General features: G+C 52.2%; 1 protein-coding gene across 2 annotated transcripts in view; it reads right to left on the bottom strand.

The window, feature by feature from the left end:
- CCDC33 (coiled-coil domain containing 33) overlaps positions 1 to 11,454 on the bottom strand; it is a 103,510-nt gene that overhangs the window by 88,158 nt on the left and 3,898 nt on the right. For both annotated transcript variants that reach the window (XM_017874922.1, XM_017874923.1), the window contains exon 2: positions 5,672 to 5,835. In XM_017874922.1, coding sequence (XP_017730411.1) covers positions 5,672 to 5,835 — 164 coding nt within the window. The remainder of the gene's footprint in view (positions 1 to 5,671; positions 5,836 to 11,454) is intronic.

Genomic DNA, 11,454 nt, shown 5'->3' with positions numbered 1-11,454 from the left:
TTTTTTTTCTGCTTTTTGTTTGAATCCTTTTTAGCCCAGGGGTTTTTTTTTTTTTTTTTTTTTTTTTTTTTTGAGATGGAGTCTCACTCTGTCACCCAGGCTGGAGTGCAGCGGCGCGATCTTGGCTCGCCGTAAGCTCCACCTCCCATGTTCACGCCATTCTCCTGCCTCTCAGCCTCCTGAGTAGCTGGGACTACAGGCGCCCGCCACCACACTCGGCCTTTTTTTTTGTATTTTTTAGTAGAGATGGGATTTCACTGTGTTAGCCAGGATGAGCTCGATCTCCTGACCTCGTGATCTGCCCGCCTCAGCCTCCCAAAGTGCTGGGATTACAAGCGTGAGCCACCATGCCCAGCCTCAAGTATTTGACTTATGACCTAAGTAGCTAGGCAGGCTGATAAAAACAGACAAAACGAGCTATTTTGCAGACTAATAAACTTTCATTTTAGACTAAACTTCTTGTTCTGGTGAGGGCAACTAAGCGGGGGTAGGGGAGGGTGCCGAAAAGCAGGCATTGGCTATCCAAGCAGGGGCCTAGTATATACTGTTTCTTCTGTAGTTTGCTGACCTAAGCTGATTTAAGGCACTTTGTCTTGGAAATGGACCACTGTATACATTATTTCCTTCACCTGAGAGATTATGAAAGATGAGATGCCCGTTGGATACAGGGTCAGGGATGGTGGTCACTGGTGACTACAGAGAAGCTATATTGGTGGAGAAGTGGGGTCAGATTGGAAGCCAACCAGTGGCTTAGATGAAGAGAGGCTGACCCACAAGATGAGCCAAGTGCCTGCTGGTCTGGAATAGTTTTGGCTGGAGGATGTGCCTATTACTAGATGGACTCAAGCCTGGTGCCTTCCTAAGGGGTGAAGTGGCCATGCCCCAAACAAGAGAAGTATCATCTTTGGGCCTGAATCCTCCTCAGCTCCCCACTAAGGGGATGAATGAGTGAACAGTTCCGGGGCACTCTCAGGTCTGTGCTTCACTACTCCCCCTGCCCCGACCCCTGAAACTGTGGTCCTGTCTGCTGGGGTTGCAAAAAACCCAGAGAGAAGGACAGAACTCAGGCTGAGACAGGGATTCCCAGGATCCCCATCCCCAATCTCAGGTGAGAGAAGATGGGATGGCAGAGGGCAGGAAACTAAGCCAGGAGACTAAGCTCAGGGTACCAGAAAACAGGGGCAGCAAAAAGATGAGAAAAAATGCTTGGAAAGAAGGTAAAATTATATATATATATATATTCCCAGATTTATTGAGATAAAATTGACAAATAAAAATAAAATTTATATGTATTTAAAACGTACAAAGTGATGATTTGATGCCCATATACTTTCTGCAGTGATTATCATGATCAAATTAATTAACATATCTATCACCTCACTCTTACCTTTTGTGTATGTGGTGAAAACACTTAAAATCTACTCTTAGCACATTTCAAATACATAATATAGTATCTTTTTTTTCAGACGGAGTTTCACTCTGTCACCCAGGCTGGAGTGCACTGGCACAATCTCGGCTCACTGCAACCTCCACCTCTCAGGTTCAAGTGATTCTCCTGACTCAGCTTCCCAAGTAGCTGGAATTACAGGTGTGCACCACCACGCCAAGCTAATTTTTGTATTTTTAGTAGAGATGGGGTTTCACTATGTTGGCCAGGCTGGTCTCAAACTCCTGACCTCAGGGGATCCACCTGTCTTGGCCTCCCAAAATGCTGGGATCACAGGCGTGAGCCACTGTGCCCAGCCACAATACAGAATACAGTATCATTAACTAGAGTCACCTACTGCATGTTAGATCCCCAGAATTACTCATCCCAAAACTGAGAGCTTGTATCCTTTAACCAACATTTCCTAATTTTCCTCCTCCCCAGCCCGTGATAGCCACCATTCTATGAGTTCATCTTAGATTCTGTTAAGTGACATTATGCAGTATTTGTTTTTCTGTGTCTAGCTTATTTCATTTAGCATAAGGTCCTCCAGGCTCATCTGCATTGTCACAAATGGCAGGTTGTCCTCCCTTTTATGGCACAATAATATTCCATTGTGTATGTGTTGTGTATATGTGGACATATATGTATACAATATATAATTGTATGTGTGTATACGACATAAGTATATACAAATATATGTATATAACATATGTATGTGTATATATATGACATTTTCTTTATCCATTCATTCATCAACAAATACTTAGGTTGATCCTATATCTTAACTATTGTGAATAATTCTGCAATGAATATAGGGGTACTCTTGACCTCAGATGATCCACCTGCCTCCGCCTACCAAAGTTCTGGGATTACAGGCATGAGCCACTGCACCCGGCCCAGATATCTTTTCTTTTCTTTTTTTCTCTTCTTTTTTTTTTTTTTTTTTTGAGACAGAGTCTCGCTCTGTTGCCCAGGCTGGAGTGCAGTGGCGCGATCTCGGCTCACTGCAAGCTCGGCTTCCTGGGTTCACGCCACTCTCCTGCCTCAGCCTCCGGAGTAGCTAGGACTACAGGCGACCGCCACGACCCCCAGCTAATTTCTTTTTGTATTTTAGTAGAGATGGGGTTTCACCGTGTTAGTCAGGATGGTCTCGATCTCCTGACCTCGTGATCCGCCTGCCTCGGCTTCCCAAAGTGCTGGGATTACAGGCTTGAGCCACCTCGCCTGGCCTCTCTATTTTTTTGAGTTGGAGTCTCGCTCTGTTGCCCAGGCTGGAGTGCAGTGGCGCAGTCTTGGCTCACTGCAACCTCCGCCTCCCAGGTTCAAGCGATTCTCCTGCCTCAGCCTCCCTAGTAGCTGGGATTACAGGTGCCTGCCACCATGTCTGGTTAATTTTTGTATTTTTAGTAGAGACGGGGTTTCACCACATTGGCCAGGGTGGTCTTGAACTCTTGACTTTGTGATCCACCCACCTCGGCCCCTCAAAGTGCTGGGATTACAGGCGTGAGCCACTGCACCCGGCCAGATATCTTTTCAAGTAACTGATTTTGTTTCCTTTGGATATGTACCCAGTAGTGAGATTGCTGGATCATATGGTAGTTTTATATTCAATTTTTTGAGGAACCTCCATGCTGTGTTCCGTAATGGCTGCACCTTTTTACTGTACATTCCCACCAACAGTGTACAAGGTTCTCTTTTCTCCACACCCTCACCAACACTTATCTCTTGTGTTTTTGAGAACAGCCGTCCTACCAGGTATGAAGCGATATCTCCTTGTGGCTTTGATTTGCATTTCCCTAATGATTAGTGATGTGCACCTTTTCACGTGCCTGTTGGCCATTTGTATTTCTTTGTTGGAAAATGTCTATTTGGGTCTTTTCTCATTTTAAAATTGGGTTATTTGTCTTTTTGCTGTTGAGTTGTATGAGTTACTCATATATTTTGGATATTAACTCCTTATCAGATACACGCTTTGCAAATATTTTCTCCCATACCATAGGCGGCCTTTTTGTTTTGCAGATTATTCCCTTTGCTGTGCAGAAACTTTTTAGTTTGATGCAGTCTCACTTGTTTATTTTTGCTTTTGTTGCCTGTACTTCCAGTGTCATATCCAAAGATTAAATGCCAAGACCAATGTGAAAGAGGCTTTCCCCTATGTTTTCTTCTAGGGGTGTTACAGTTGCAGGTCTTACATTGAAGTCTTTACAAATAAATACATATTTTAAAAAAGCATTGAAGTATTCATCATGAACAAAACGAAAACTTTAGTGAACTTTCTTATGCCTATTGTGTGCTTTGTTACTTGTGTATTTGTAATCAGATGTGCAGGGATATAAAATTCTTTCCAGGGTCTACGGCCTCTGAGGATCTGGATCTTCCCTCTGGGGTTCCTGCCTGGGGCTAGGGGCCAGCACTGAAAGCCCCCTTCAGGTCCTGACAGCTGGGCCCTCATTCTCAGAAGCCCTTCCTTCTTCTTTCATTTGCATCTCATTAGCACCACCTCGAGCTGGTGGCAGCTCCACCTTTCTGGAGCCCTGGGACGCAGGCTGCAGCCTGGCCCAGGCGCTGCTCCCAGCTGGAGAGGGGTGCAGAGACGTGCTTTCCCCTCCCCGCTTCCCCGCGTTCTCTGTCCCCACCCTCTCTCCCGCCCCACGTGCGGCAGCCACAGGGAGGGCGCCGGAGGACTAGGGGTGTGCCGGGCTCTCTTACCCCCACCCAGGCTCGGGTCGCCTAGGCTCCTGCCGCGCATTCCCATGGCAACCGGGTGATGGCGCGGGTCGCGGTGCCTGCCTAGGAGCCACGCGGCCACCTAGCTCCCCGCCCCGCCGCCCCGCCGCCCAGGCTGGATTGGTGACAGTCAGGGCCTCAATCTCCTGAGATGATCGGCGATAATTGGTTTATGGAAATAGCTGAGCGGAGAAGGCGAGCTCCCCGCTAGAAACAGCCTCCCTGCCAAGCCTGCTCCCGCCACCTGTCCTTCCCTCACCACGGAAATGGAGCTGGGGGAGGGAGGGCCGAGAAGCTGGGCTGGCACAAATGGGCTTTTGAGGCAAGTGTTTCACCTGTTGGTCTCAGCACAGCTTCTATCCCTCTTTCACAGTGGGGTGCTGGGGGGGCAGGGACTTGTCATAGTAACCAGGTGTTGGCCTCAGTCACTCCTTGTCCCCTAAGTCTGGGCTCAGGCCTATGTTGGGTGCATTGTTGGGGGAAATAGAGGAGGAGATCCGTCCTCAGGAGCCCCAGAGGAGTGCATAAACCATATTGATATAAAGTACTTCAGACCAGGGTCACCATTGCTGTGGTGCTCCGGAGGAGGGAGAGCTCAACTCTGGTGGCTGCCTGGAGGAGGAGGCTTTGAAGGCAGGATTTCAGCAGTCATTGGTGAGAGGGCTGGGGCAGGCACTCCCCAAAAGGAAATGTGGGCAACAGACTCTTGGCAGGAACTGAATGGTGCTAGTATTGGGGGAGGGGAAGTATAGGGTGGCTTGGTGGGAGGCCACCAAGGCTCCCACTGTCTGTCTATAGAAGGGGTATAGGGTTGACGTGCTACTTGGAGGGTGCTTTATAATAAAGATTGAGCACATGTCTAGTGTCCCCAGCGAAGGTTGGCTGGATGGAGATTGTGTTGCCACTTGGCACCTTTCTGGAAGAAGTGAGACCCGTGAGGTGGGCATAGATGTGGCATGGCAGGCCTTGGCGCCAGGCTGGGGAAGTGTGTACCCTGACAGCAGCTGGCTGGAGGGGGTGTGTGGGGTGCATTAAAGGCGCAGAACTATGGGAGTCCCCATGATAGAAGTGACTGGAGAAGGAGGGGAGGGGAGGGTGGTTATGAAGACCCTACCCCAGGGCTGGGTATGGTGGGGTGGGGCACCCAGAAGTCAGGAGAGGCAGGCCCCAAATATTCCGCTTCCCCAATCTGACCATCATGCCCATGAGCCCAGCCCAGGCCTCTGCATACAAGCGCCCTGCCCCATTGGAGCTGAGCTGTGGCCAATCCCTGCCCCGCTGGTGTGGGGTGGGGAGGGGTGACTCTCTGGACCCCTTGGCACCCTGCCTTCCCCAGCCCTGGTGAGCAGCTTCCCATGCAGCAGTGAAGATGCCAGGCAGTGCCCACAGTGGCTCTTCCCCTCTGGGTATGACCCAGTCCTGGGCCTTTGGGTGCTCATACTCCAAATAGCTGTCCCCTGGTTTCTGCTCATAGCCCAACCCATCCCCTGACCCCACTCTCACACAGCTACTTACACCACCACATAGGGCCATGGCTCGGAACCATCCTTGCAGGCAGGCAGGTTGGTAGCTCCATGGAGGGTGACCGTGATGGTCTCCTTGTTAGAGGGAGACAGGTGACCAATCTCAGGTTCCGTGCTCTGGGAGGCGACCAGGAGCTCCTCTGGGTCTTCAATGTTCTGTGGGGAAAGCCAGAGCTAAGTGGCCTTTTTTTTTTTTTTTTTTTTTTTTTTTGCGATGGAGTCTTGCTCTGTTGCCCAGGCTGGAGTGCAGTGGTGCCATCTGGGCTCACTGCAACCTCCCTCTCCCAGGTTCAAGCAATTCTCCTGCCTCAGCCTCCCCAGTAGCTGGAATTACAGGCAAATGCCACCACGTTCAGCTAATTTTTTTATTTTTAGTAGAGATGGGGTTTCCCCATGGTCTCGAACTCCTGACCTCAGGTGATCTGCCTGCCTCAGCCTCCCAAAGTGCTGGGATTACAGGCATGAGTTACCGCACCTGGCCCTGAGTGGCCTCTTCTGCTGCAGCACCTCCCTTCACTGCCACCCTCTAGCATCTAGCCCCTCACAGCTCCCATCAAGAGCCTGCCTCCCTCTGTCACCCCTCCGCCCACTCTGTAAGGCAGTCGCCTTGGCCCCATTTTCTCCCTACTTCTGTTCCCATCCCACATCTCTTGCAGTGACTTTCAGCCTCTCCCCCAGCCCTGGATCCTACCTTTCCTGCAGGATGAGACAGGCCACCTTACCTTTCAAGTCCGGTCCCACTTCTAAGCCTTGGCTTTCACAGGTGCCCTCATCTGTAATTCCTAAATCCCACCTGCTCTTGCAGTTCTAACAGTGGGCCACCTTCTTCAGTCTATCCTGTAACCTCACCTCAGCCCACCCATCACCTCAGGTCCCTCCTGTGCACAGCACTTTACAGCTGACAAAGTTTCTCCACGTCCTTGGGGGCACTCAGTGCACGTGGAGGTGAATTCGTGCATCTGTCCCAGATGCCCCACCTGTCTTCTACCCAGGAACCTTGCGGACTGGGGAGGAAGAGGTGCCTGCCCATACAAGGGGCCTCCTACGCCAGTTGCCTCAAGCAGGGACTCAGCAGTTTAGTAATTCATGGATTCACGGCCCAAAGGACCATTGTGATGAGAGTTGCCGAGAGGAGACAGAGCTCTGGGTGGCTGAGGCAGTCAGGGAAGACAGCAGGAAGGAGGAGGCCTTAAAGGGTTGAAAGAAGGTGCAGGAGTGGAGTCAGGGAGGACAGGCCAGGAGCAGAACACTGGAGCAAAGGCAGCAAACGGGAAGGGGCAGAGCTTTCCAAGGCCCAGAGGTGGCTCATTTTGACTGGGGAAGCAGTGGGGACTCAGGGAAGATGGCAGAGCTGGGCATATAAGGGCTGTGGGGTGGGGAGGAGTGTGGCCATAGGGCTGCTGTGGCTCAGGGGTGTTCTCGTCCTCCCTGGTCCTGGTCCTCCACTGGTCGGCTGGCTGACTTTCCACTCCCAGTTAATCTGACCTAGATTAACCCTTGATAGGCCTCCCATGGTAGGAGGCCTTTGTCCCTCCAGCTGATATGAGGGGCCATAGAGGGTCACTCCTGGCCCTGGGAGAGGAGCAATGGACCTCCTCAGGGTGGAGGCAGGGCCCTGAGGGGCCACTTCCGGGCTGTTCCTCATCTCTGGAAAGCTCAGCCTGTCAGACCCTGCATTCCAGGGCAGGCCCTGGTGGGGTGGGGTTGAGAACAATGTCCTATTACATAGAGGGGAGATTGAGGCCTAGACAGAAGCAAGGACTTGGGCCCTGGATGGGCTCTGGTTTTGGTGGCAGCCTTGGCAGGCTGGGTCCCTGGCTCAGAACGGCTGGTTCCTGAGGAGCACTGAGTGTCAGGAGAGCCAGGTTTAAACCAGCTCTGTCCCTCACCGTGCTGGGCCCCAAAGCCAGCCATGCTCTGAGAGTCACCAGTGGGGAGATGAGGGCTTGGACCGGCCTATCTGGAGCCTGCTCTGCTCCTACCTTGAGCCTGGGGGTCCCCGGCACAGGCCCACCCCTGCTGGCTCCTGGAAGCCTCAGGCAGAGGGAAAGAAAAGGGCACAGTGCCTGAGGCTCTGCTCTGCCCCGAGGAGTTTCAGGAATATTTCATCCATTTCTCACGATAGCATGGGGTGCCCACCAGTCGGAGCCACACACCCCCTCAACTGCTCCCCTTGGTGGTCTACTGGCCTCTCAAAGCTAACGAGCTCTTGACTCCTCTTCAAACCCCTCCTCCTGCTGTCTGCCCCAATTCATTAATGAGTTAATGGCGATGCTGTTGTTCTAGTTGTTCAAGCCCCACATCTTGGAGTCCTTCCTGATTCTTCCCTCTCTCCCTCTACATCCCTTATCCAGTTCCTCAGCACATCCTGTCAGCTCCACCTTCAAACCATATCTGAACTCTGACTCCTTCAGTCAGGTCCCAGACACCTGCATGTCCTGACTCGTCTCTGATGGAGTTCTGTTTCCTCTCCGGCTCTGCCTCCACCCCATCCAATCTCACACAGCGGCCAGAGTGAGCCTTTACAGATTGGACCCAGATCCTCTCTCTTCTCTGCTCAGAGCCCTGCAGTAGCTTTCTGCTTCTCTCAGAGCCTTGCAATGGCCTGTGGGGCCCTCCAGGAGCTGGCCCAGAAAACTGACCTCATCTTGTCCCACGGGCCCTGTGGGTCACTCCGCTCCAGCCACACTGGCCTCCTGGCTGTCTCTCACACCCACCATGCTCCCTCCTGCCTCCCTGCCTCTACCCTAGCTGTTTCCTCTGCCTGGACCGTTCCTCCCTGGATGTCGCCCCAGAACTGTTGTCCCTGTGCCTTGCTCCCCCGCTTCCCTTGGCTTGCCTGGTGCAGGCTGTGGTCCTTGCCTAGCAAGATGGCTAATTAGGAGGTGAGACTACATGCCCCCCAGATCAGAAGTGCCAGTCCCGCAGAGAGAGACCCTCCTCTCCATCCTCTGACTGAGGAGGCCACCCCCACCCTCTTCCAGGACCCAGCAGGGCCTGTCACCATCTGCAGAGGTGTTGATGAGGGTTGCCCCTCCTCCTCTCCCCCATTCTCCTGTCAGGGGAGAATGAGGGGAGCGGAAGATGCCCCTGCCTGGAGGTGAGGGAGGGGGAGCAGCCAGAGTGCTGCTCCCTGCCCTCCTGGGTAGGCAACTTCCTCCCATATCCACCCTCACGCACGCCACCATGACCCCCCACTCCCCAGCAGCCTTGCTCTCCTGGTTTAGTGGTGCAGGAGCAAAGCTGGCAGCCTCGGGGCAAAAGACCTGGGTTTCAACTTGGCCGGGCTGGTGGCTCACGCCTGTAATCCCAGCACTTTGGGAGGCCGAGGCAGGCGAATCACTTGAGGTTGGGAGTTCGAGACCAGCCTAGCCAACATGGTGAAACCCCATTTTTATTAAAAATACAAAAATAAGCCAGGCATGGTGGCATGAGGCTGTAACCCCAGCTACTCGGGAGGCTGAGGCAGAAGAATTGCTTGAACCTGGGAGGCGGAGGTTGCAGTGAGCCAAGATTGCACTCCAGCCCTGGCGATAGAGTGAGTGAGACTCCATAAAGAAAAAAAAAAAAAAAAAAAGACCTAGGTTTCAGCTCAGCTCTGGCCCTACCTCTCTGCACCACCTCTCTGAGCCTTGGTTTTCCCACCTGGCCAATGGGAATGTCTGGAATGGTTTGTGATTCAGGCTTTCTGGTGGTTACTGTCTCTGAAGTTCCTGCAGTGAGGCTGGGAGGGGTGATTCATGTTCCTAGATGGATTCCCTGTGGTGTGAGGGCACAGGGCCTGTCATGAGCTCCCTAGGGCCATACAAGTGAGGGCCCAGGAGCAAGACCATTGTCCAAGGGCTCTTACTGGCTCCCTGGCAGCCCCAGAGCCCAACTAGGCATTTGCAGACCCGGCCAGGAGTCACACCGGCTCCTCCTCTACCTCCCCTGCACCTCCCCTCAGGGACAGCCTTCCCTTCTGAGAATAAAGCTTGCAGGAAGTTTGGCGAGAACTGCTTGTGCTTCAGTTCTGGGCATGAGGCCAACTGCCAGGCTGGCGCCTCCTGGTGAGGCCTGCAGGCATGTGCCCGCTGGGCAGGCTGAGCCCAGGGCCAGGGAGGCCTGGGGCCAAGGGTGAGGCCAGGATGGGGTTGGTGGTCCAGGGCTGCTAACCTCCCGCTATCCCCTTTTTATTCCCACGTCTGGATGGGAATCTGCAGGCTTCCCTTAGAGATGTCCTGCATCAGAACCAATGTCCTCAACCCATCTGTTACCCCTGGCCTGCACTGGAGGATTGATGAGGGAACAGAAAATGCACATACTGGGTTACAAGAGGGGTAGTGAACTGGGGGTGATGGGGCACCCTCCCATCAGTCTCAGGTGGCACAAACCCATCTGTAGGGGTGTGGTGAGCCCTGGGGAGGGAATTCATGTCTCCTCTTGGCTGGGAGCAGAGCTGGATGCTCACCATCAGCTTCTAAGGCTCACTCTCACTTAACCCACCCAACACTACTAGGGTGCAGAGATAAGCAGGCAGCTTTTCCAGGCAGGGGTTTGGCCAGTTTACCTGCCCAAGGCCACATAGCCAGTGGATGGGAGGCTGGGCTATGAGCACGGAAACCTGCCTGATTCCAAAGCTCAGCACTCTCAGCTGCTCCACTGAGCCTGGCAAGCTTGGAAGCTGCTAACTCAAGCGCCCTTATCCAACCAGACAGGCAGCCTTGCCCTCAACAGGCCAGGATTAGCCAGCAGATGTTGCAGGGGAACTAGGACTGCCCATCACTCAGGGCATTTTTGGATCCATGTGCTGGAGGGAAGGGCTAGGATGAGAGGAGGAGGTAGGAACAACAGGGAGTTAATGATCCTTGAATTCAGCTCCTGAAGAGGGAGCTTAACTTGGTTCTGGTGGGGAGAGAGATGGAAACAAACTCTTCTATCCACTCCTCCCTTGCCACCCCTCTCCTCCAGCAGTCTGGGAGGGCTGAGGAGCTGAGCCCAATTCTGCCCTCCAGAAGGACCCTGCATCTGAAAAGTCACACCAACTGGAGAGGGGCTAGGCGGGGAGGCAGGGTGCCTGACTGCCCGGATCTGTCATTTAGGCAGGTTATTTGACTGCAGTGGGGCTATTTCCCAGCAGTTTCACAAGGACTTTCAGTTAAAAATGGTCCCCCATGTTCCTTCTAGATTTGGCATCTAAACTTGCCTGGGAGTTATGGTGGTCAGGGGAAAGGTCTTTTGCAGGTGAGGAAGCACACTCAGAGAAAGTAAACCTCTTGCGTGAAAGCACACAGCTTAGCTAGTGGGGCCAGGGCTGGAACTGGAAGCAGGGTCTGTCTGACGTCACACTCTTGCTGTCTCTGCTGTGCTCTAACCATGCTTCCTTGGATGTGGATCCCTTCTCTGCTCCACAGTGGATACCCCGTTGAACTCATAACCTGAGTATCCACTGGTGGCAGCAAGAGGAATTGTGTTCTTTGGAGCAGAGAAGCATTCCAAAAGATGACACAAAAGTCAGAAATCATTAAAAAATGATAGGTTTGATTACATTTAAAAAATCTATACAAACTTCCGTAATGATCCAAAACGGCCTGCAATACAAAGAAAAGGAAAAAAGGAGAAAATGTTTGCTATATATTTAAAAAAGGATTAATATCCCTAGTATACGAAGAGCACTGAAACCTATAAGCACTACCCAATTAAAAAAACACGAACTGGGTATTCACAAAAGAAGAAACACAAATATATATATTATATACATGATGAGCATCCTTTTTTTTTTTTTTTTTGTATTGT

Source organism: Rhinopithecus bieti, unplaced genomic scaffold (genome assembly GCF_001698545.2).
Source record: "Rhinopithecus bieti isolate Rb0 unplaced genomic scaffold, ASM169854v2 scaffold_9693, whole genome shotgun sequence".
NCBI lineage: Eukaryota > Metazoa > Chordata > Mammalia > Primates > Cercopithecidae > Rhinopithecus > Rhinopithecus bieti.
Note: the sequence above shows the minus strand (reverse complement) of the source record. Positions and strands in the feature narration are given on the sequence as shown.